The sequence below is a fragment of the Ylistrum balloti genome, unplaced genomic scaffold (genome assembly GCF_031769215.1).
Source record: "Ylistrum balloti isolate Yb309-2 unplaced genomic scaffold, AGI_CSIRO_Ybal_v1 Utg370278, whole genome shotgun sequence".
NCBI lineage: Eukaryota > Metazoa > Mollusca > Bivalvia > Pectinida > Pectinidae > Ylistrum > Ylistrum balloti.
In genome coordinates, this window is record NW_026782214.1 from 262,803 (window position 1) to 290,516 (window position 27,714).

Below are 27,714 nucleotides of genomic sequence, written 5' to 3' on the forward strand. Positions count from 1 at the left end.
ATCAGTATTATCTATAAGAAATGTTAATGTATTATGGAAGTAAAAAGATATATATTACCCGAAAAAATATTTTCAAAAAAATATAATTTGAAGAAAACAATGTAGATATACCTACTACTTGTAAAAATCACTAGACAAGAAATGCATTATACATGTAACAATAGTTGTCAAAAGAACAATGTTAATAATTGGATATGCATATTTACCTCTGTATGAACTTTTTCATTTTATAACACTGAGTTTAATAAAAATGTTAATAGTATGCTGTGTAATTACAATTACAAATGATGAAAAATAACGAAAGTACTGAATCTGACGTACTACCGTCTTTTCTATCAGGGATGATTCTTTAAACACTATAAGGCTGAAGATAGATGATGAAAAATAATCTTCATAGAGTTCCTTGTAAATAAATATTTTGATGCTTAAGATGAAAAAAAAGAGTTAATGTAGATTGCCCCTGCATTATAACTGCTTCAGATCTAATTTCCATATATCAGCGTGTTGTAAAGGTGACAGATACATAGCATATGGTAAAGTATTAATAAACATTTAAAACCCCACCATCGAGAACTAGAAGACACTCACAGAAATTGTGGAAGAAATATTGTAAACTTGATATACCAAAATATATGGACACAGAGGTATTGTGTACCTTCATTCATGAATCATCTTATTAAATTCAGCAAGTTTTTCTAAAGAGACAGTGATAATAAACATAAATCATCAAAATCAAAGATCTCGACAAAAACGGGATGGAGTAGAACCTACACATCAAGTTTCAAATCTATCCTTCAAGCGTTTCTTGAGAAATAGCAATAACAAACTTCAAACTCAAGACTGCCACCTGTCTACCATTTTTGTTCTCCCAATCAAACTCAAAAATGAAACAGGCATAACTAGGGCAAAGGGAAACATTCCCATCAAGTTTGAGAAATATCCTTCCAGTACTTCTCGAGATATACTGAAAGCAAATTTCCGCAGTGGATGGAGGTCAGTTACCGTATTTCTCCGGCAATAAGCCCATGCTCGGTAATAAGCCCACTCCCCCTTTCTGCCAACTCCTATGCACAGGGGGGATGTCCGGTATTAAGCCCACCCCCATTTTTGACCTCAGCCGACCTGTCCCGGTCGGAAGACTTACCGATCGGGAGAATGAACTGAGCAAACTGAACTGTTATTCTGTCGATGATTGAGATGCACACCATATATACTTCAAAAAAGATAAAAGTTTTTTGTATCGTATATATAAAAAATCAAAACATTAACATGGCAAATAAAATCGTTTGAAATCGCTAACGTTTTCTGGCCTTGTGGCCATCTTCAGGCTTTTGAATTACTTGTATATATACATTTGATCATGGTAAAACAACTAATGAAGGAAGACCGTTTTTGACTCATGCCTTAACTGTGCCCAAACTCACAATCTCTGGCACTAAAAAACCTAACCAAGAAATTTGACAACTGCCTAACCAACCACTCCACCCTGACATCCCCAAAAAAGGATGATTGGAAGTTGTACTGATAGATAGCTGGAAATTCTTGACATCATCAAAGTGGCAAATTTTGTATTATGTGAAATGAGCAACTGGATTGCAATGTATATATATACATTGTACATGGATACAAATTTTACTTAGGATAAATAATAAACACAGTTAAAATTTTGACAAGATCAACATACATAACTGTACATTTTGGCCAATATATGACAAAATATAGATATATATTAGTTATTCCAAAGACTGGTGTATCTTTTCTATGTTTTCCTCAATCTCCAGCTGTTGCATTTTCTCTTCATGGTTTACAATTCTTTTTACAAGAATGTCCACCAAATTGTCTTCTGCATCTGCAAAGAAAAGCATAGTTCGTCAAAAATTAAGAAGTTATTTTTTGTTGGTAATTAATTAAAAAGAACCAAAAATAGCATGCAACATACATCATCATATTAATTTTGGATTACGACTATTGTAAATTCTTACCATCATACAAAATGACCTCACATCTATTGTTAATTTTGAACAATGACTTTGAATAAATCTTACCATCATACATGATGACCTCACAGCTATTGCTAATTTTGGATTTGACTACTTTCTGAAGTTGGATGGCAAACAGATGAACTTGTTCCTCCATAAGTTGTTTACTAAGTCCAGCGATCAGGGACTGATGCATGCTGTAGAGAGTTCGTACAGGGGAGGCAAATTCTCCAAGGAAATAATACTGTTTACCATTGTCCTGTATAAACATAACAAAAGACTTGATTTTTTGGACTGATAAATGTGCTTTTCAGTTAAGTTTACTGTGGCTTACATACATAAGAGCAGAACTCCTACCAGTTAAGGTAGAAAGTCTCATTATTTGTGGTGTCTATTTTACATATCTAGTGACACTGCATCACACTCCTGTGGATATTATATATAGTGAAGACAAACTATTGAAAATTATGACTGTCATTAGAAACTGACTTTACAAAGAAGCTATGAAATTTCAAGTGAAGTTATTTTCCCATTAAATTTTGTAGTGTACATATTGAATCCACACAAATGTACCTCAGTGCACTGACATACAATCTATAAATAAGATAAGACTGTGTTTTTCTTGTAAACTATATTAATTGTCATCGGTAAAAAAACAATGGAAATCAAAAATGAAATAACTATTCCTTAATCTGTGCTTATTCAATTTGAACGTTGATTGGTCAGTTGACTTTCTGTTCAATCTTTATGATACTATACCAAAATATTTTCTTGGCACGATATACAAATTCGCCCTTGATCTTTGGTATGATATTACTGACCTTTGGTGAGGTGACTTTGTCCATATTTATGACAAAAGAATGTTGTATAATAAAATACATGATAAATTTTGACCTTTGACCTTTTGACTCCATAACCTTGACCTTTGGTCAGTTGACTTACTATTCATTCCTACCAAACTTTGACAAAATGCCAACAAACTATAACCTCTTTAGAGGTAAACAAATTCAAACTATTGAAACTACTGAACCAATGATAAAGCACTTTATGCAGATGCATTGCATTATCAAATTTGCTTGTAACAAAAAATGCAACCAATTGTGTACCAATTAGGGGTGACAAACCTGTGTGGTTTAAACTCATATTTACCAAATTAATTTTGTACAAGTTGCAGGTAAATGTCCTCTGTGTTCCCCATATTGTTTTTTGAACTGATTCAATTGGACCCTCATCTGAAATCTGTCCCCCTGGACTAGCTAGCTCCTTTGGACATTTACAACTTTTTGGTACCAGCTCAAACAACACGGTTGAATACTTGATGTTCCACATATTCACTCCAGAACACTCTTTCAGTTTCTTCTTTATTCTCCTAGGTATGTCTATTAAAATAATGATATCTATGTTTTAAATATTTTATATGATTTGACTCTTGAGACTAGCCAAATACCATAATACAATAGTCTATTATAGGAAACACTTACCCTTTGTTTGTTCTGTTGGAGGGGTGTATGTGCGTAATTTTCATAATTTCAACAGGCTGTAAGTGAGGGAGTTATTTTCATAAGCAATATATCTTTGCATATTTAATGTGAACATATATTTCAATATGTATGTAATATATCACAGATTTAAACATGTGGGTGAAATTTTCGTGGCCAAACGACCTGCATATTAAGTAAATTTCCCTCATGTAAATTTCCATGTTAGACACTTCTGTTCAAACATCAGTTATTGATACTGTAACATTCAGAAAAGTAAATACCCTGGAGATTGTGGCGTAGATAGTTGGCATAAAACACCCAGACTAGCCCCTCTGCAACATTCCCTATAGGAATCTGGGTTGTGAAGGTGACACTCTCTCCTGGTAATATCAAGGTTAAGACACACGAATTTCAGCATATGGATGTGAAAGAACAACAAAGATCCCTGAGAGATCTTGGCGCCACCATCATAAGATCTTTATGAGATCTTCATCTGTTTGAATCTTCTATCATCTTATTTTATTTGCTCTGAACATTGAACATGAGAAATAATATACAAAATGAAGACTAAGTACAAACATTAAGATCCTGACACTACTTCTAAAGAAATAGTGATGATAAAAAGATGACAGCTTGTGGACTATAATGTTTTTTCCGTACAGTCCCAAAATTGATACAATACAACGCTTGTAACACATTAAATTTGTGAACAATAAAATTAACTTTTCAAGAAGCAGTGAGTAGCAATTACAAAAACTATTGGAGGACATAAAGACCATGGCTGATGGTGTGCTAAAAGTGATAACGAATAGGATCAGGAAATCATATCACAAAGTTTCTAATTATCAAAACAGATTTGAATTTTTAAAATTTTGAAAAAAAAAATTTGCATCCCTTTATGGATATCAATTTGATGGAAAAAATGTAGTGTGTTATTCTGATTTTAACATTTGAAAACTACCCTGTCCAAATTTCTTACAACAATAGCACATGTAAAATTTATTTTGTTGGAACATATGTACATGTTAAATGAATAGGCATTAAATCAGGATTTTTCATATACACTTACCTTCTATAATATGATTAATTTTTTCTGCATAGTCCGGTTCATCTGTGGTGATAAAAGTGACCCAGCTAAGGAAATCTGGAATGTTATCGGGATGTGTATCTAGGAGCACTGGGAGAAGACGTTGGCAGTTCTCAAGGTTCCCAATGGTCAGTAGCTCTCCTAGCCAAAACTCCATGACATGCATTGATGCCTCTGACAGAAATAAAACTGACCAGCGGGCAGCTCTCACTGTTTTTTCTGTCTGTTCAAATCCTTCTCTCTCTGGTGTCACTACACTGACAATCTTTTTCTTTGACTCCAGAAATGTTTTTATGTTTTCAGCTGGGAAAACCAAAGAAAATGATCTATGTTCAATGAAATTCATAACTGTCATGCACTTTGAAGTGTGGTCGGGTGGCGGTCACAGATGTGAAAAAGGTAAGGGGTCACCTGCCTGACCACGTGGGTTTTCCCCTGGTACTCTGGTTTCCTCCCACAATAAGACCCCTCACGCGCCTACATCCGGGCCAACAAGAGTGATTAGTATAAATTGACATAACTTGTTTTGCAATTATTGTAAAATAAATAAAGTTTATATTTACTTTGAATCTGTTTTATCATTGCAAGATAAACTTCAAAATCTCATCCTGATAGTATGCAAACTAGCTAATAGTAATTGGTTTCTTTGTGTGGTATAGGACAAAACTACTTCCAAACCGAGGTTTCTAAGATTTTACCTTATCTTTATGCTTTTTGATCAAACAATCAGTATAAACAGAGGTTACATAACAAGACCTTGTTGTATAAGAGATTTCTGCCACTCCAGTTCTGTGCTCACATGTGTTTTGATTATGTCATCACTAGGGATGAAATGATATGACCTTCAGTGAAATGACCTTCATTAATATGCAAAACTGACAATTTCAGAAATAAATGAAGATCATATACCTCATTACAAATTGTAACTGGAAATAAAAATGTCGCTAGAGATAGAGAACACTGTTGTTGCTTCAAGTTGCCTTCTTTTTGCCTGGATGCCCGAAGGTATGCTGGTGATTGATGGATAAGGGTAAAGCTTGAAAATAAAATAGAAATAAATCCAGGTGAAACCAGAGATACAAGAAGCATCTTGGTTTCCACCATTGTTTGATCTTTATTCGCATTTTAAAAACTGGATCTTTTCCCTTCTTTTCTCTTCTTTCTTTTGCTCTTAAATACATGAAAATTAGTATCCTAAGAAATAGGCATAATCATTAACTGGCTACTCCAAAATGGCTGCCTGTCAGCCATTTTTGTTTTTTCTAATCAGTTGCAAAATTTAAAGGGCACAACTCGGGACCAAGAGAAATCTGCAAATGAATGTTGAGAGAGCTCAACAGAGAACTTCTCAAAAAGGAGCAATAATTTTCCAAATCCAAGAGGGGCCACTTGTCAAACATATTGCTTTCCTGTCAGTACCAGAAAAAAAAGTAAACAACTAGGGACCAAAAGTTATCCACATGTGAAATTTGGAAGATAGTGATAACAAACTTTCATTGTCAAAACCAAGATGGTCACCTGTCAGCCATTTTTTTTTTCTTTTTATCATGATCAGTTCCGAAATCTAACAAGTACAACTAGGGACCAAGGGGAACAATGTACATATGAAAGTTGAGAAAGACACCAGTACTCGTCCAGGAGATTGTGAATACAAACTTTCTCTGTCAAAATCCTCCACAGCCATTTTGTTCATCTGATCAGTGGCAAAATCAAACAAACAAACCTATAGATAAAGGGGAAACCTACACATAAATTTGAGAAAGATCCATTTAGTACTATCTAGTACTTTTCAAGAAATAGCAATAACAATCTTGTATTGGCAAAGTCCAAGATGGCCACCTGTCAGCAAATTCTGGTTTCCCAATCACCCCTAAAATCAAACAGGCACAACTAGGGACTAAGGGAAATCTACAAATGCAATTTTATTGAGATTCATCCAGCACTTCTCCGCAATAATGATAACAAACTTTCATAGTCAGAATCCAAGATGGCCACCTCTTCCCCATTTTATTTTTCTAATCAGTCCTAAAATCAAGCTTGTATAAGTAGGGGCCAAAGGAAATTAATCTACATATGCAATGAGAGAGATCCATCAAGCACTTCTCAAGAAATAGCGATAATAAACATTCAGTTAAAAATTCCAAGATGGCCGTCTATCATATTTTTGTTTGTTTGCTTTTTTTTGTTTTATGAGAATGTAAGGTTATTCAAATTACATATATTATGACAAACAACAGAAATGACAATGAAACAGGTTTTTAGAAAAGAATTTAAATTTCTTGTTTCTATATAAGGCACTGACACTCTTATAGATTTTAAACTTATTTACCATTCTCCCGGTCGCAGGCACAACAGATTAGACAGACATCTTCGTGGATTTGGTCTTCCTGGATTTGGTCTTCCTGGTGCTCATCCTGTGGTTCAGTCTGATGGTATAGCTGGTCACATGGAACACTACAGCCCTTGTCAGTCAACAGAAACATTATAGCTGTAAAAATCAGTCTACAGAAACATTACATCTGTAAAAACCAGTCTACAGAACGTTACAGCTGTAAAAATCAGTCTACAGAATGTTACAGCTGTAAAAACCAGTCTACAGAACTTTACAGCTGTAAAAATCAGTCTACAGAAACATTATAGCTGTAAAAACCAGTCTACAGAAACATTATAGCTGTAAAAACCAGTCTACAGAAACATTACAGCTGTAAAAACCAGTCTACAGAAACATTATAGCTGTTCAAACCAGTCTACAGAAACATTACAGCTGTAAAAACCAGTCTACAGAAACATTATAGCTGTAAAAAACAGTCTACAGAAACATTATAGCTGTAAAAATCAGTCTACAAAAAAATTATAGCTGTAAAAACCAGTCTACAGAAACATTATAGCTGTAAAAACCAGTCTACAGAAACATTATAGCTGTAAAAATCAGTCTACAGAAACATTATAGCTGTAAAAACCAGTCTACAGAAACATTGTAGGTGTTAAGATTGTAACCCTGGTAAATATCAGCTACAATATACAGCTCAGCTACTTCTCTTTAGCTTGATTGGTCATTAAAACAGGTGTTGAAATACAGTCTACAGAAACATTATTGGTGTAAAAAAAAAACACAAATATCATTGATGAAAAATAAATCATCAGAAATAGTATAGCTGTTAAAATAACAAACTTCTGGAAATGTAATAAAAAAAACTAATTTAAACATGGGATGTGTTCCCAATGTGCATGGACTTATACTAACTTATATCTATCGTAAATGTGCCAATCAAACTATTGTGAGAAAATCATCAAGGTAGTGTCATTACTTCTAAATAATTGGCTGAAACACTTCCAAGGATGGGTCTGCCTGGGGGTAAACACTGGAGGGATTTCTGACATGCCCGTAATAGGTGAGAACCAGGCAAGGCATCACCAGTCTTATCTTCATCTACACCAACAAAAAAAAATCAATTACCGGTATAGTTTACCAACAGCAACCATTGAAAAATGCTTCTGCATATACCCTGTAGGAATTGGATGTATATATATGAAATAAAGACAAAGAAACGTCTCATACTTTTACAACACAAAAGAAATCATTTAAGCTCAAAACATGTCCGCTCACTTCAACGAAATGAAATAAAAACGAAATACAATTGGTATTAAATTGCTGTTACATCAATCATAGACCTCTAGTCGTTTAGCATATACAATGTACATACAATCAAAATATTTCATAAAAGGTAGAGTAAGATAGCTTGAATTAAGTTCTACATGTACAACAATAACTGCCATCCCATGTCAACAATTCTTCAGAAAAAAGTTGAGTGCCTGATTCTACCAAATCCAGGTCTTGAGAACAAGACTTTTGAAATTTCAGTCTCTTTGCACCATTTTGACCCCATCCATCGATCATCCCAACCTGGAGGTCACCCAGGATCAATATGTGTATTGCATCAAACTGTCATCCTATACTAATATATTAACGAAGATAAGTGTTTCCAATGGAAATTAAACAAATCATGTTCAAAAAAGTCATTATCCATTATAATTCAAACTAAGTAATCTTTGCCCCCTCCCTTGTGGGACATGTGATACTTAAAGGTCATGAAATTCTAAATTTTGGTAACCTTGTATCCATGAAGAGCATTTAATTCTACTATACATGTATCTAGATCTTGAGAAGGAGATTTTTTAAATTTCAGTTAATGTCAATCCTTGTAGGGAAGGAAACAAAATAACCAACAATGTTGGTTAACCTTTGGCCAAGGAAGGTTCCTACAAAACTTTACCGAAATTTGTGCATGACTTTTTGAAAAGATCGTGGAAAATATCACAATGGATAATTAATTAACAATTAACAACAATGGACTTTTTTTCAAAAGCCCTCTCAATAGGCCACTAAAACTCTTAGGTAACCTTAATGTATCTTTCATATACCTAAATATTTACTTTCATTAACATCATTAATTTTGAAAAGTTTTAAAATAAAAATAAATAAATAAATAAAATAATGATTGAGATAAAGAGAAGATCTCTTGTGCCGAGTAGTTTACTGCGACTAATATTTACCAAGGCTACATATACATACTTCATATCTATGAAAGAACTTGTCATTCTATTTTCCTGTTGGTGACAGTGATGATTGAGAGGCAGGCATTAAAGTTTTAAATTACATCTCACAAGTCCCTTTTGTAAAGTGGATAGCAATGCAACAGAAAAGATCATTTCTTTCAGAGTCACAGTTAGGGACCTTTGACTTCCGAGACCTATGCTCTACTGATTAAACATTATTTCTTAATGAGCAGTTTATTGTGGTGTTTACTGAGGCTTTACATGCACCTCAGAATTACCTATTTAAATTTGTTATACAATTTGACCAAGTAAGCGGTTTGCTAGGGACATCAAGAAAGACAGACTACATTCCAAAATCTTATAAAAGAATATTCAGATAAAAAGTCTAGTACCATTATATGGCAGAATGACGACCTTGTTGTGACAGTCTTGGCTGTTTTGATGACTCAGCAGAAAATCTATTTGGTAGTAAAATCGTTCTACTTCCAAGTCTAGCTGGTGAGCATCTATCTTCCCAAGAGCATCCATGAAGATTGAACCTAGGGCGCAGAATGCACTGGGGATCTCGGCAAGGCAGTAATACTTCTAGAACAAGAAGGTGATACAGAAGCTGAGGAAAATGATTAACATTCAATTCTAATTGGTTAGTTACTATTTACCATCCATTTCACTGATAAAAGTCAGATTGTTCAGCAGATGCAACAGGGTGGGCAGGCAGTTGGTATGGGTAGTCTAAATCTCTACCTATATATTAGTTATTAGACCTCATCTGTCTGGTATGTTAATAAGGTCAGGCCAAATCCAGTTCGGTGCACAGTATAACACAATGAGTCTCTCTGGGGTCTGGCTAGGTAGTTGTCCAGTCCTACTATCACCCCAATGGCACATTAGATATAAAACAGTAGCTAAGTCTTCAGCATCTCTGCTTCCATATAAAGATGTAAGTCAAATAGAAACCTCTAACCAAACTAGATGTTCTTACATAGTAAAAACAAATCACTGAAAATATTTTTTTGTTTGATTGAAATCAGAAATAAATAAGTAGTTCAAACTCATTTCATTCACTGGTCAGTAAGAAATACAAATCTATTCACTGGTCAAACTGATTATAATGTACTTACCATACCACTTTGTGGGTCAGTGATGGAGTAGACATTTGGTGTAAAGATACGTAAACTTCCGTTGACTTTTATCTTCATCTCCAACTTGTCCTCATACTTAAGACGAGGGTCAAGACATTCCAAATTATTTTGACCTTTAGGCCCTTTTCCACTTCTTGGTAGTAGCATGTAAAACTTGATAGGCATACATACTCTATCATTACTTGATCTGTAAAACCTACAAGCTTGTATAACGTTTGGAAGATCTGAAAAAGAGGGCCATCAATTTACCACACAAACCTGGTAACACAACACCATACAAATCTGGTCATACAACACTACACAAACCTAGTCATACAACACTACAAAACCTTGCCATACAACACCACACAAACCTGGTCATACAACACTACACACACCTGGTCATACGACAGTTAAAGTAGATTGAGTTTGTCCTTTTTTAGATAACATTTGAAATAATATTTTCTGTATAATGTTTCTTTAAAATTTAAAAATGTTAAAATATCAATTGATTAGAAGTCTCAGTTTGGTGCTATGGATGTCATCTAGGATGCTTTTGTTGATATTCTGAGAAACTACAGACCTACTCTAATAATAATAAAGTTTCGTTAAAACTGGATATGTACAAAAAATGTGTGTGATATTCGAGAAAATGTGATATAAGATACAATTCTGATTTTAGTAACAGATCACATATTGAGTTCTTTTGAAACTGCAACATAGATTTGCGGGCTTATTACAAGACAAGGGTATAATGGTGCATGAACATTGGTAGGATTTCTTGGATATTTACTGACCTACAACAGACATAGCCAGGTATCTGTATGTTTATTATCTTATCCATACAAAACATTGCTTACCAGGCAGAACAACCTTGAGATATCCAAGGAAATGTGACCATGCCATGCCCCGTCCAACATTACCCACAGGTAACTTGTTGTGGATTGGTTCATCACCTGAAATACAAAGTTGGGCTGGCTTGGGACAATATTCCCTAAAAAATCCAGTAATGATAGGGCAAAAAAAAAAAATAACATCTGTGAAAATGACTTATACATTGTACTACAACAGTGAAATTTTGTATTTTTTGTTTATCCTCTACATGAATTAAAACATCTCTTTTTCAAAGGAATTATACCTATCCCAGTCACATTACAGACAATTTAAGCAGCCATTTTAAACCATTCAGAGATTACTGCATGTGACAAAAGTCAATACTTGCATGCATGTACAAGAAATTTGATTAACCAATAGTATAGTTTGGTACATAGATTAAAGATACAAGTAATCTTATTAACCAATAGCATTGTTTGGTACATAGATTACAGGTACAAGAAATATTATTAACCAATAGAATTGTTCGGTACATAGATTATAGGTACAAGAAATATTATTAACCAATAGAATTGTTCGGTACATAGATTATAGGTACAAGAGGTCTAATTAAAAATCTCTTTAACAAATCAGTTTGAATATGTTATTGAGCAACAGGCATCTACCAGGTACTGTTTTAAAGGATGGTAATCCTTTACAAACACTGAAAGGCAGATAAACAGGATAACTACTTAATATGGTAAATGTATGTGAGGTTCTGAAAATTACTTACGTTTGATTAATTTACATAACATCATCATACACATCTCGTGTACATTGTCATCCAGTTTGATGTAGGATGCCGTTTCTAACCACGGTATTTTTGGTACGTCTTTTTGTGTCATTCCATTAATTAATAAAACAATCAGTCTCATCTCTCCCATCTTCAGACTTTTCTCAATAGCTAGATACATCTCTAATGGAAAATGTCTCATTCCTTTTTGTGACAGAATGAGCAGTATCTTTTTGCACCTTTTCACAGCGGCATGTCGACTCCCAATATCCCAACCCCCTGGTGCCAGGTAATCATCACGATGTTGAAAATAATAGGAAATTTTAAATGAATCAAAATCTGGTAAAATGTATTTCTTGATGTGGAATATGTCCATCTCATCAGCAGTGATAAGAATCTCCCTTGTCCAGTCATCAGGGTCATGGTGAGACAGACTATCTGACATTGCTGCCATTTTGGTCCAGTTTTTCTATATCATAATCTTCTGAAAAAGGATGAAAGAAGCCATGTAAATGTTACCAATATGTTTCATAAAATCTGTAAGCGTAAATACTTTTAATGTGATTAAACCTTTAATGGAAGTATATGGTTATTATTCTCAAAATTAGTGATGGAAGTATAACCATATATGGTGATGTCTGTATATGGGGGTAGCCTTATATGGAGCTAAAGCTATATATGGTAATGCCCTTATGTAATGGTAGTCTTTTATAGAGGTTAGCTATGATGAGACAGACTATCTGACATTGCTGCCATTTTGGTCCAGTTTTTCTATATCATAATCTTCTGAAAAAGGATGAAAAAAGCCATGTAAATGTTACAAATATGTTTCTCTCATAAAATCTGTAAGCGTAAATACTTTTAATGTGAGTAAACCTTTGATGGAAGTATATGATTATTACTTTCAAAATGAGTGATAGAAGTATAACAATATATGGTGATGTCTGTATATGGAGGTAGCCTTATATGGAACTAAAGCTATATATGGTAACGCCTTTACATAATGGTAATCTTTTATAGAGGTTAGCCATTATAATGGTGTTTTCTTTACAAGGAAATAGCCTGAACTAGCCTTATATGGAGGTAAATCTTTATGTCATAATGCACTTACAAGGAGGTAACTTTTATGGAAGTAAAGCTTTATTTGATGATGCCCTTGAAAGAAGTACATGTAGCCTGAAGTAACCTTACATGAAGGTAAAGTTTTGTAATGCATTAGTGTTGCTTTATGTCCTAATAACAGCCACGAACATTTAATGATGTCACAACTTTGAGTGGTGGAGAAAAGCCAGATTTACTGTAGAAAACCCACTGATTTACCAGAGTTACTGCCCTTCCTTTATACTCTCATGGTGATAAGCTTGAAGGCCGATTGGGGCCGAGTACGAATGTGCCTTGCAACTGCCCTACAAAGGCTTTGCACATATGACCTAGAGCTTAGCTTCTGATGGATTTAATAAAACTGAAATAGCTGCCTGGCTAGATCAAAAAACTAAAGTATAGTGTAAGTTATAATAGTCATGCTAGTCACATGTTGTTTTTTATTTTGTTAGCCCTGTTGACATTTCCAATATCAGACATAAATTATATATATATATATATAATTTTACTTCCAAACTTCATGAGTAATCAATGGGATAAAATAAAAGCTGTTTTAGACCTTTTAAGAGTTACAGCACAGTTGATCACCTCAGATGTCAAGGTTCCATCAAAAACTTTGTAGTATGGTTTCTTAAAAGGTAGCTGATTGTAAATATAAAAAAAATAGTTATCATACATAAAATTAAATAAAGAAGGCAAAAGACTTTGACCTATTAAAAAAACCTTGAACACACCTTAACAATCCTTTCAATTGCATTTCCTCTTTCACTTTTATGACACAAGAGTTCATTTTCTGAAAAGCTGTGTATAGCAAATTTGGAGGAGGTGCGGAGTGATTGACATTGTATTAAGTAATTAACTATAATTGATGTAAAAGTCAAAGCGGCAAACCCATTTTAAATAACAATAATGGCATATGATAATCCCTTAGAAAGTGGTTCTTCACTATCCTATATATATATATATATCTTCGTAGATTTGATAGGCAGAGAAGCGAGATATATCCTCGTCTGTCAATATCTGACAGAATGTAGTAAATTTGTGCGGTATACAATGACGGTCACTGATACTGTATAAGATATACTCACCCGAACAATAATTTGGCAAGTACACAGTAATATGTGGACGAATAACGTTATGTATCACCACGATTAGCAAGGCGTGTAGCTCTCTCAGGTGACAAGGCGAAGACTCATTAATCACCCGTCAGAGGCACGAAACCACTCGGGTACTCCCGCGTGCCACGACACTCCGACAGGAGTGACAGCTTTAGTCAACATGCCCCACAAGGATTACAAAGAGTTATGAAGCGATATTAGGTTATTGACACAGAAAGCTATCTGTCCGTGTATTTAAGACTTCTATCTAAACAACTACGTTTACATTTTTGATAGCTTATTGTTATATCCACTTACATAATGTACGTCAGTATCGAGAAATTGACTCCAATATCGAAACTGAAAGTAGATTTCTTACTAGGAATAAATCTTCACTATCGTGAGCTAGAATTCTTTTTTTTTATTTAACAATATGCTTTACTTGAAGATTAACTTCGCTTAATATCAAATACCACAGACATTTAACCTATTTCCAATTTCCACACTACCGTAAGTAATTTAGTTCAGTTTCTCGCGAGAAGCACAGACTTGCGAGAATTGTTCTTTGACCCGGAAGTAGATCGTTTGGCCAATCGAGGTAACCCACGAGTACACACACAGAATCGACTGCAAACTGATGCTTACAGACGAAGGACACGTTTCTTTAGTGGAAATTTGTTTCCAACATGTCTGCGATAACTGTTCGTCGACTGATATGTCTAACTAAATCCATTGTAGTGTTTGTTCTATCTTTGGATGTCTATCTTGAAGGTAAGTTGGTAGTAATAATATTGCTAATGAAATGTTGCTGTCAGTCATGATGAGTCGTTATCAACCGGTAAATGGTAAATTTACTCACTTCAATTGTACATAACTGTTTGGTCATTTTGAACTCTTTGAAATTGTAACGCATTTTTTGGAGATATACATTTTATAGATTGGCCGATTTACATACACGTAAAAGGGTAACAAAACTACAATTTTTAACCGTGTACCTGCATGTAAACAACTATGATTTTAGTGTCTTAGTTTTATCGACATATCAAACATAAGCAACTGTACATGTATACCGCCATCCATGGACATATATCGATTGGATGAGAAATGAAACAAGAGAGTCAAAATCAAGAATGGGACTTGAACCTGATACCTTCAAACTAGAACCAAGCATGAATTCCTAATGTCACCAAACTTCTCTCCATTCATTTTCTGGTTATAGCCCTTCAAAATAAAAGGTGTTGATCGAAATTTTTTAAAAGGGTCATCAAGGGGAAAGACCTTATCATCAATTATATTGTATAATTATCACATTTGTTTATATTTAGGTGATGTTCTATGTACTGTATGTCATGTCTGCAGGTAGTTTTGACTATTTGATCAGAGACATGTATAACACAGAGATAGGAATCTCCTTGTTGAGCTTACAATTGCTCACACATAACTAAATGTCTAATAGTAACTGATCGTACAACATTGTGTGTACCCATATACATCAAGATTTTACTAAAGGATTTTCAAAAGTGGCATCTTCAAGCTTCAAGCTGTTGTGTATGTGACTTTTATGACAGAATTTTGACATATAGATATGCAAAATATCTGAGGAAGTAAATAACGTTTGTTCTGCTTTCTGCTACATCTTTGTGATGTTGATGAGTTATGATTCATCAACAAAGAATTTTTTTACACTTCAAGGTTTTTTATGTGTTGTCAGCATATCAGTGAACTTTCTTGACTCAGAATACATGAAGCCCTTATTTAATTTTTCATTTGTTTTGAATTTGGTTTTCATATATTGATTCTATCTTAGTATTTTTATTGGCTTTCTTGACAATGTTGGGATACATTTTCAATGATATTTAGTAATTAAGAAGAGAAAAATCTGTGCTCGATTCTTAGCAAAATTATGCTATGATGACCATTTGACTGAAAGTACAGAATCTTTTTCGGTATAACATGTCCCCGAAAGTGTGTAATAACCAAGTGCGGAAAGTTGGTATTTTCACAATATTTTATTTAACACGGTGGCTGTCATTGTGATCTGTACCGCTGTTCCAGGCTTTGGATTAATACAAGTTCTGTCTTTTGTTTGTTATTCTGTTGAAGATGATATCTAAATTTTTGTACCAAGATATTGAAGATAACAATTTGACTGAAAATTAATACCAATATATCTATGTAACATGTCGCTGATAAAGTTTGATAACCAAGCTGTGAAACGTTCAGAACATAATTTTCTTGCATGGTCACTGGCAATGTGTACTTGATCTGTACTGTTCTTGGCTTTAGGGTTACAAAAGCTCTTTCTGTTCATCTAAAAATGATTTTCAAGTCTTAGTATAGTATCTTAATATATCAATCACTTGCCTCAAATCTCAGTGTCTCCATAATATGTCCATGATAAAATGCAATAAATTAAAGCTACAAAAGGTAATGTTTTTTTTCTCCACACCCCTTCATGCCACCTGCAAATATTGCATCCAATACATTTCCTTCAAGAAGAAAATATAATCATGATGGCAATCTCTGTGTTATATACATCCCTGATTAGATCCAAAAGTTGACTTTGAAATTTCTAATTACTGTTCAATGTTATGAAATATATGCACTTTGGGTTGGGAATTAGTGCCTAGTCCCTGTGCTTTGATGGACCAATGATACTGCATATCAGTCCTTGAATATACAAATTTCAGTATTTTTTATAGTATTTATAAATATTGATTAAATGATGTACAAAGCACTTTAATGGTGAAGATGGTACAATCAAATATCAAATAATAATAATTGATGAATAATTTTGCAACTATTTACATGCTAATGCTATAAAATAAAATATTTTTTCCTCTAGGTGTAGATGGGTCTCCTGCGGAAGTACAACAACACCTGGAAATGGGGAAGAAACTTTTAGCAGCAGGTCAACTCGCAGATGCCCTGTCACACTACCATGCTGCTGTAGGTAGGTATAACCTTACATTAATGAGCCAGTTTTCCTATCACACTACCATGTTTGTAGGTAGATAAAGCCTTACATTAACTAGGTAGTTCTCTGTCACACTACCATGCTGTAGTAGGTAGGTACAGCCTTACATTAACTAGCTAATTCTCTGTCACACTACCATGCTGTAGTAGGTAGGTACAGTCTTACATTAACTAGCTAATTCTCTGTCACACTACCATGCTGCAGAAGGTAGGTACAGCCTTACATTAACTAGCTAATTCTCTGTCACACTACCATGTTGTAGGAGGTAGGTACAGCCTTACATTAACTAGCTAATTCTCTGTCACACTACCATGCTGTAGAAGGTTTAGACAGCCTTTCATTAAGTAATCAATGCCACTGGGTTGTGAAGTATAAAAATCATTATTCTTTACAAACATTGATTTAAAAAACTGAAATATTTTGAAGGCAAGGAACAAACATCTCACATTATGTTATGAAACTGATACATGAGACAGACTATATATTATAATTGATCCATTATATGTACCCAGTCATTGACATGACTATTTAAAACTTCCATTTTTGTTGATATTTCAGATGGAGATCCCAATAACTATATGACATATTTTCGTCGTGCAACAGTATTTCTGGCTCTTGGGAAATCCAAATCTGCTCTTCCAGACCTTGATAAAGTCATACAGCTGAAACCAGACTTTACTGCTGTAAGTTTATACATGTATCAAACACTAAATTTTGATTTAAAATTGACTAAAAAGTTTAAGTATAATTTCAGTACATTGATTTCAAAATTGAAGATATACTTTTAATGACTAATCTCATTTCATGATATGCATATTTGATTCGGTAAATGTTTGAAAGCTTCAAGTTAAAACAAGTACAAGAAAGGCTGTGAATATACCAGTATCACCCACCAATTAGCATGGTGGGGATATTTTTCTGAGAAATATCCTAACTGTTTTGTGTAATATTTACTTCATGCATAAATGGTACTAGAACATAGTGTAATATTTTATATTTTCAGGCAAGATCTCAACGAGGGAATGTTTTATTAAAGCAGGGAAATCTACAGGAAGCCAAAGAGGACTTTGCTGTTGTAGTAAGAATCATTATTATCAAGTGACAACTTCTTGCAGTTCACCCTATGTAGTTTTTAGCTACACTACTAACAAAACTAAAATTTACCTGAAAGAGTTAAATGAGATGGTAATGCTCATGTTCTGATCAGCACATTTTTAACTCACCTGGTTCGATGGACCTGTGAAGTTATGCTATACCATTGGATGTCATTCATCCATCCGTCCATCCTTTTTCTGCCAACGTTTTCTACAAAATGAACGACTGAGCAGATTTTGATCAAATGTTATCAGGAGCATCCTTGGACGAGACAGAACAAATTTTGTGTAAAGATGGGTTTTGGCCCCAAGGGGCCTGATTGGTGAGGCCCAAATAGGGAATTTTTGGGAGGGAGGGTTGGGACTCAATAGGAGAAATAGAGCAAATTCTTTAAAATCCTACTTCCTTTGTAGGAATGTCAGAATTTAGTCCAAGTTTGGTCAGAAGCATCCTTGTGTGAAAGGGCTTCAATTTGGTTTGGTATAAAGGATAGGACTAACTTCGCTGGAGCCATTGGAGTGAGGCCCAATAGGGGAAATCGAACCAAGTTATTTATAATGCTATTTCATTTGTAGGAATATTCAGATTCTGTCTAAATTTTGCATAAAGCATTCTTGTCCTTTAATTTTGATTAATGAATGCTTTAAAACAATAACATATTTCAATACATTTGAAACTCTTTGAGTCTTTAATGGTTGATACATTAAGTATATGTTAGAGCTTCATCTTGTTCTGTTACAGTTATCTAAAGATCCCACAAATGAAGAGGCAAATCTAAATATACAAAAAATACATCCTCTAGAGAAAAGTATAGAAGAAGCAAAACATTTCTTTCATATGAGGGAGTTCCAAGCAGCTATAGACTTGTTGACACAGGCAGTTGAGGTAAGTCACATGGAAGTTCATAATTGCAAGTCATAACTGTTGTCTGTACTGCAGGCAGAGGGAGTTTTTATACTGACAGAACTGAAGATTCAATTGGTGTTAAAAAATGGGGCTTTGGTAGCCATTGGATAACAGCATCTGGTTGTCTTTTTTTATCATCAGCCCTCCACCACTGTATTGTGGCTTTCTCCACACCCAAACCTGTCACATCCTTTAATGACCCTGACTGTTCATAGAACATAAATCTATAATGAACCATACATCATTTAATTGTTTTCCTTGGAAAATAGCCAATGTGTCTGTGACTTTCAGAATGACAATAGTCTTACTGCTTGATGGCTTTTATAATATGTGTAACTCCAGGTGTATGTGTTTGGAAATTTAGAAGCTATGCAGTTTGTTGATATTGTAAAGATTAGAATTTAAACGAATGAAGGTAAGGGAAGTACATTCAATTACAAAGTCTTTCAAAGTTTTGAGTGATGATGCTTCTGATAATATAGTTACATTTAGTCTGATAATGTTGAATTTCTATTTAGCAGAAGATAAGATATAACCTATGTAACTTGTTAACTGATGAATTACAGGTATGTCCCTGGGATATAGAGCTACGAGAGATCAGATCGGAGTGTTACATGGCCCAAGGTGATTACTTTAAGGCTGTTGGAGATATCCGGTCCACCACAAAACTCCGTAGCGACAACACACCAGCTTTTCTAAAACTTAGCCTCCTCTACTATGACATGGGGGATGCAGAAAATTCTCTTATGTAAGTTACTTTAACATGATTTATTTCAATTTACCAGACATATCAAATGTCTACACATATTGAGTACCCTCAGAAAATAAGAATTATATAGAGGAGCCATTGTCAATGTTTTGTTTATCACAATTTACATAAAAGACAGAAGGTTCATTGCCAGGGGTATTCTTTAGGGCTTTTTGGAATTGATGGTGGACTACATTTGCAACAGAAATTATGTCATTTAGTTCAAGAATCCAAAATTTGCAACTTACTACATCTTTTAGAAACAAAGAAAAAATGCCTTATCTGAAAGCAGTTTAAAAACCTTTCTACAAATTTTTGAATTTCATTGTAATATGTTGTTATTTTAATCAGTGGATGATGAAATTTGACACTACAAGAAGATAGATTGTGTAGAAATTTAATACCTTAATTAAAAGTTTTTAAGGGGAGATAACTTAAACAAATTGTTGGTGAAATTTGACAGGAGGTATGTTTTTCCATTTATGAATAACACTGTGAATGGTGAATGTTTTTTTTGTTTGTAGAAATATACGAGAATGTTTGAAACTTGATCCTGATCACAAGGAGTGCTATCCTCATTATAAAAAAGTAAAGAAGCTAGTGAAACAGCTTCAAATGGCACAGGACCTGAGAAATGAGAAACAGTATGAAGAGTGTATAGGAAAAGCACATCAGATACTCACAACAGAACCTACAGTGTCTGTGTACATAATGAAGGCCAAATCTTTCTTATGTCACTGTCACTCACGGGTAAGGAGACCATTTCATCAGATGAAAATTGCAATAATTGTTATCCCCAGGGAAGTTACCAGATAGAAATTACAATATCTGTTATCTCCAGGGAAGTTACCAGATAGAAAATTCAATATCTGTTATCTCCAGGGAAGTTACAGGATAGAAAGTACAATATCTGTTATCTCCGTGGGAAGTTACAAGATAGATATTACAATATCTGTTATCTCCAGGGAAGTTACAAGATAGATATTACAATATCTGTTATCTCCATGGAAGTTACCAGATAGAATTTACAATATCTGTTATCTCCGGGGAAGTTACAAGATAGAAATTAAAATATCTGTTATCTCCATGGAAGTTACCAGATAGAATTTACAATATCTGTTATCTCCGGGGAAGTTACAAGATAGAAATTAAAATATCTGTTATCTCCAGGGAAGTTACCAGATGGAAATTACAATATTTGTTATCTCCAGGGAAGTTACCAGATGGAAATTACAATATTTGTTATCTCCAGGGAAGTTACCAGATGGAAATTACAATATTTGTTATCTCCAGGGAAGTTACAGGATAGAAAGTACAATATCTGTTATCTCCAGGGACGTTACAAGATAGATATTACAATATCTGTTATCTCCAGGGAAGTTACAAGATAGAAATTACAATATCTGTTATCTCCAGGGAAGTTACCAGATAGAATTTACAATATCTGTTATCTCCAGGGAAGTTACAAGATAGAAATTACAATATCTGTTATCTCCAGGGAAGTTACCAGATAGAAATTACAATATCTGTTATCTCCGTGGGAAGTACCGGTATTGAAACAATTTGAAAATTTGAAATTTTCTACATATCATACAAATATACACTGTGGTTCATTTATGTGTTTCCTTTTTTTCAATTAAAAAAAAATTCAAAATGAATTGTATTTCAATATATCTTTCTTATAGGCTGGTCACATCACAGATGCCTTTGATATTTGTAACGAGATTCTTCAGATAGAGCCAGAAAACATAGAAGCTGTTATGGACCGAGCAGAAACCTACCTAGTCAATGAACAGTTTGATGAAGGTTAATTAATTTTAATTAGTAAATGATGTAAGCAATGAATAAGTTGGACTATGCATAATAATAGCAATGTTGAAAGCAATTATCAAAATATGATAATAAGTTTTATTAGGTCATTTGACCGAAGATGACCCTTCGGTCAGATGACCTATTGCGATCGCCTTTTGTCAGGCGTCGTCTGTCGTAAACAATTTCAACTTTTTCTCAAGTTCTACATGTCTCATTGACCTGAAACTTACCTGAAATGATCGTGACATGATCCTGACCAAAGTTTGTTAATTTCGAGTTGGTCCGAAATCCAACATGGCCGCCATCTTGAAAACACATTTTCAACTTCTTCTCAAGTTCAAATTTGAAATCTTGTGTTTTATGTCAGATGACCTTTACATGAAGTACTTTGAATGGTTAGGGACATCAGGAATTTCATGTTACAGGAAACTGGTGTACATGTGTAAATTGGATAATTCCTTTCCTGTTTATATTTGATGATGAAATCAAAACCTGGACATGATGGACGCAAATTCTCTTACATGTTTACATGTTACAGTTGATTCGATATGCAAGGCCTTGTTTCCAATATCACAATCTTCATGCAAGATGTTGACAAATGACAGATAAACCTTCAACACAGGGTTTCAAGGGATAGAAGTTGATGAAGAACATGAGTGGTTTTACAGTCATCATAGTGGTCACATTTGGAAATATTCTATTTCCTTGTGCGTTATGAAGTTGGATATTTTTGATGATCGTTTTTGTGCCTTGTGGTTCCGTTGTTGTTTAGATTGTTACTTACTTGTACTGACTAAGATTGACATATGTGTCTTCAATGAAGCAGAAAACACTTATCCTTCCAGAACACCTGGTTTTATAATATACAGTGGAATCTGTCTAAACCGGACACTTTTGGGACGGAATAATTTGGCTGGTTCGGAGAGAGTTCATTGTTATTATTAATATTGTTGGAATTGCGTCATAATTATTTCATCAGATTAGGCAGATATCTGGATTATACATAAGTTTGGTTTAGACAGAGTCCACTGTACATATCTTCTGCATGTGCTTTTTCAGCAGTTTCAATTAAAATTTTTCTTTTGTTCATATCTAAACCTAGTTTCATCAAATTTATATTAATATTCTGTTGAGAATGTTATTTTCTTTGTTGTTTTTTATACATATTATCTGGTTTTGTCTTTCAGCTGTCAACGATTTTCAGTTTGCTGTAAATTTAGATGGTGATAATCGACAAGCAAAAGAAGGATTAGAAAAAGCTCAAAGATTACTCAAACAGTCACAAAAAAGAGATTATTATAAAATTTTGGGTATAAAACGGTAAGTAATCCATATATATTTCTTTAAAAAGTGTGTCATATTCTATACTGGGTTAAAAATGACATCGATGATAGAGCATCAACATCTAAATTTTTCGTCTTTTTGTCATTGTGATACATGTTTCAGCTAGCTGTCATCAGAACAACGGTATAAATATTAACATAGATAAGGTTAAAATCATGGCTCAGTCTTTACAAAATTACATATGTCTTTATCACATGGTAATTTTTTGATGTGGCTCTATAGAATACTGTTGTTTGTCCATCTTTTGATTCCTTCCTGATCCGATTAAAGACTAAGACAACAAGGATGTTGGTTCTCTCCCATTCCGTTAGGATTTTTTTTCTATCCCGAGAAAAGACTTGGTTCCTAACTCAAAGTATTCGCATGAGTTTATCATAGAATAATAGAATACCATTTCTTTATGTAACTGCTGAACACCAGTTGTATAAGGATAGGTGAAATGTCTGGAAAGGGCTTTTTGCTGGTTTAAAACATTACAAAACTTCCTGATTTAGGATATTCTCTTATTGACAGGTGGGCTGATCAAGTCTCTTTTTGTCAGAGATCTGTCGGCCATAATCATTTCTCGTTATCGTTACTCCTCTGAAACAGTCCATAGGATCAGGTTTTCTTAATCTGTCAGACTATATGTCCTTTGCTGACTAGTCAGTTATTATTATACATTGAAGATGTGCATAATCTACATGAGGTTGAGCGACCTCCCCTTTTCTGAGTTAATGCACCTTTAGGAATGACCAAGGAGATGGGGGATGGGGTTTGGATATAAGTTACCCCTGGAATCTTTATTTTCTATTGCAGGAAAGAAAAATCAGTTTGTCAGATTTTCAGTAATGGAAATTTTCTTTTCCAGAACTGCAAGAAAAAAGGAAATTATGAAAGCATATAAAAAATTGGCCAAGAAATGGCATCCAGACCGATATAAGGGGGACGACAAAGCCAAAGCAGAGAAAATGTTTGTAGATATAGCAGCAGCTAAAGAAGTCCTCACAGATCCTGGTAAGTGATTAATAAAATCTTTACCCCCTTGGAGGTAAGGTAGGGGATCTCACCAAATCTACTTTTAAACTACAACATTTACATAAAATTGGACAGGAGTTTCAAACATATGGCACATTAAGTCTGAGAATTTTGTGAGGTAAAATAAGAAGTGTGAAATGAAACTAATGGAAGATTCTGTTTATCACATAACTAAGGTACCTTGCAAATATATTTTGCAAATATAGGTATGCTCTCTCTTTTTATTTCTTTCCTTGGTGATGTCACAATGTGTTTAACACTTTGAATTTATTACATCACAATGGGAACATTCAGCTCTCCACAGGCACTTGTTTCTGGTCATTGTTAATTGTTTAGGATTTTTAATCTAAGATCTGTTTATATATTATACAATGTATACAGTAAACAAGCTAATCTCATATTCATATTCCGTAAGGGCTATTATCTAGAGCTTTGTTTCATGTGTGTCATAACAACAAGATAGGTTATGGTTGTTATTACACTGATAACAAGATATAAGTTGCATGATAAGTACATGTACGATGTATAAGCTGTGTGTTCATGATAGGATATTGGTAATATGATGCTGTGTTGGTTGCCGTGAAAGTTAAGAACCTTTTCCACAACATCACAAATGTCATGGTTCTGTGTCTTATGTTCAGTAATAGGAAGTTAACATTTCTGATATGTTTATTTTCATTTGTTTCAGAAAAAAGGCAGCAATTTGATAATGGTGAGGATCCTTTGGACCCTGAACAACAACAACACGGTGGTGGGCATCAGTGGCAACAGGGCTTCAATCCTTTTGGATCAGGGGGAGGTTTTAACTTTAAGTTCCACTTCAATTGATATTGGTTCTTATTTAGTAGAAATTATTTTCTTAAAATCCATAATGCATTGGTTTTTTTTTTTATACTGATATTGATGCTTGTATGGGAAATGTGTTCCAATTTTTCATTCCAGTGCAAACATTTTCTGGATATTTTTATCAGTGGTTGCCTTATGATATCTGCATCTGAAGAAACTTGTTGATGGAGTAATATTTTTGTATAAGATCATGATTATGTCAGTTTTGTACAAGATTATCTGATATTTTGGATCTTTTGTTTTTAGGCCTTTTTGAGGTGATAAAGTCAGGAATTATAGGTACTTTTCAGTCAAAAAAAGGTTGAAATCATATGATGTTGTAGTCAAACCATATTTCTAATTAAAATCCTGTGTAATCTGAAGACCACCATTAATCAGACCAGCATTTTGGTTTTATGTCATATGTGTCCAATCGAAAAATACATTTGAAAAAATTTTGGCTAATTACTTTGAGACAGATAACATCCTACATTATTACCTTTTCAGAAATTTGTGAGTCCATCCCTATAATTCAGGTCAGGCTTTTGATGGATTTGGACAAATTTTTGCGTACTTTTCTAATAAAAAGCATAAACAAAATTTAGTCAGGCCAATCTTTGTTAATGTGATTATTATTGTTATTTTTAACAAACAAAACCAGTTTACAAACCAAAGTTTATGTTACATTTCTTCACCTTTAATTCCTCCATGTTTAAGTCTGTTAAAATTTTCAATTTCCCAAATTAAGTCATATTAAAGCAAAATAAAATTTCTTTTTAAAAGACATTTTTTGTCACAAGCATAGATCTAATGTCAGATCGTTTGTGTATTAAGAATTTGAAACACATTAATGAGTCTAGAATTATTTACCAGTCAATGTTGCAGAAAACATAGCGTATCTGTAATAAATTATTGTTTATGAGTGAATTGTGATACGGACGTCCGATGAACGTTTAAATGCGGTGAATGAGTTTGATATAAATGTATAAGTGTACGTGTGTGTTTATTATGAGGATTTAGAATGAATGTAAATCAGTGAAACTGTGTTTGTCACAATCCTTAGGTTAATTTACTTGTCTTTACCTGCCTGACACAGCTACAGAGTTATAACAGACATCAATCTAAATTGGCTATAGATATTAATATTACCTTGGTACATTTATCAAAAGAATCACAGATGTATTGCTGTGTTGAATTTTCTTGATCTCAAGTCCAGTTTCTTTTTTATTCCAGACTTGTTTTCTCTTAAATCAAGACTCAATACATCAATTGATACCTGTATTAATGTGTTATTCTGGACATTTTATTATACAAACAAAACCTATCCTGAATTGTCTCCCTTGTATGGTAAGATCAGAGAGCGTTCTGTTTATATGATGTATATGTCATTGAAAATTGTCACTTGGACATAGTAAACAGATATTTTGAAGTATGCTTAAATTCAGTTTTCTTGAAAATATTTGCAGCAATTTTTATAAAATGTTTAATAATTATTATAAGCATTCATATTGAACAATTATAAGTTATATTGTAAGTTTTCATTCAGTGTAGGATCTTAAAAAAATCTTCTACACTAGACTCAGTTAAAAAAAGGTCATTAGATATCAAACAATTGAAATTGTGATATTGGTTAAACATTTCAATGTGAAAAACAACTGCATCAGAAATCATTCAATACAAATACAGATGAAGATATGGATAAATGTTACATTATTATTTTAAAAGTTTAAGGTGATAATGTGATATCTCTAACACACATTCAAATTAGAGATGTTGAAAGCTACTAAATAATAAAATTTTGAATAGAGTGCCGGTTGCTGACGATGATATGAAGAAAGGAATAGTTTGCTCAGGTTTCATTATTGCTGTAAACCAATGGTAACTAGAGCAGGAAGTGGAAATAGCAGCCTAGAAAAAATATATTTATGTTTACTATGTTTTGTGATGTTCAAGGTCAGTGCTGTATGTATCCTGTAATAAGCCCAGTGAACAACATATGATATTTGATTTAAGCCAGAGGGTTGGCATATTACAGGACAATAAATAACATATAATATTTGATTTAAGCCAGAGGGTGGGCATATTACAGGACAATAAATAACATATAATATTTGATTTAAGCCAGAGGGTGGGCATATTACAGGACAATAAATAACATATAATATTTGATTTAAGCGAGAGGGTGGGCATATTACAGGACAATAAATAACATATAATATTTGATTTAAGCCAGAGGGTTGGCATATTACAGGACAATAAATAACATATAATATTTGATTTAAGCCAGAGGGTGGGCATATTACAGGACAATAAATAACATTAACATATAATATTTGATTTAAGCCAGAGGGTTGGCATATTACAGGACAATAAATAACATATAATATTTGATTTAAGCCAGAGGGTTGGCATATTACAGGACAATAAATAACATATAATATTTGATTTAAGCCAGAGGGTTGGCATATTACAGGACAATAAATAACACTCATTCTTTTGAACAGCAATAAAAGTGTGTGGGTTTATTACCAGATTTGGGCTTATTGCAGGAGAAATATGGTTACATATTACCGTAAAGTGAAATCCATGTTATAAGTGCTGTTATTTTTTGTACACGTTGATTAAACCTCTGAGAATACTCTGAAAATGGATATAAAATGTTAATTGTGTTGGGTTCAGGAGTAAGTTGTTATAGAATCAGCTTTTATATTGATGACATTATTTCTGTAGCCATCTTCAAGTGCAACTTAGAATTTGATTTTTGAGAAGTTCACCCTTATCAAAAGCTCTGTTGGCTACATTTAAATTTAGAAGGTTGAACAAATTTCATAAACCAATTACTTTGTACTGTGCCATCATCCATGTGTTGATCTCATTTTTACAAGAAATCATATTATTCATCCACTTTAATTACGTCCAGTTATAAGAAATGCTGATGTTCAGGCCACATGTTGATCATGT

The 27,714-nt window shown here is 33.7% G+C and overlaps 2 protein-coding genes across 2 annotated transcripts; one reads left to right on the top strand and one right to left on the bottom strand.

The window, feature by feature from the left end:
* Positions 1-1,733: 1,733 nt before the first annotated feature.
* Positions 1,734-12,310, bottom strand: LOC132552763 (uncharacterized). The gene is made up of 11 exons (XM_060216951.1): positions 11,832-12,310; positions 11,086-11,181; positions 10,226-10,470; positions 9,497-9,689; positions 7,856-7,977; positions 6,877-7,009; positions 4,530-4,850; positions 3,742-3,840; positions 3,129-3,358; positions 2,046-2,238; positions 1,734-1,849 (listed from the first exon to the last, which is right to left on the bottom strand). The coding sequence occupies exons 1-11, from the start codon at positions 12,283-12,285 to the stop codon at positions 1,734-1,736; spliced, it is 2,202 nt and encodes a 733-aa protein (XP_060072934.1). The 5' UTR covers positions 12,286-12,310.
* Positions 12,311-14,666: 2,356 nt separating this feature from the next.
* On the top strand, positions 14,667-27,065 carry LOC132552771 (dnaJ homolog subfamily C member 3-like). The gene is made up of 11 exons (XM_060216960.1): positions 14,667-14,800; positions 16,875-16,982; positions 17,565-17,689; positions 18,010-18,084; positions 18,843-18,986; positions 19,574-19,755; positions 20,280-20,505; positions 21,441-21,561; positions 22,755-22,887; positions 23,762-23,907; positions 24,617-27,065. Exons 1-11 carry the CDS (start codon positions 14,716-14,718, stop codon positions 24,754-24,756), a joined length of 1,485 nt encoding a protein of 494 aa, XP_060072943.1. The 5' UTR covers positions 14,667-14,715; the 3' UTR covers positions 24,757-27,065.
* The last annotated feature ends 649 nt before the right edge of the window (positions 27,066-27,714 follow it).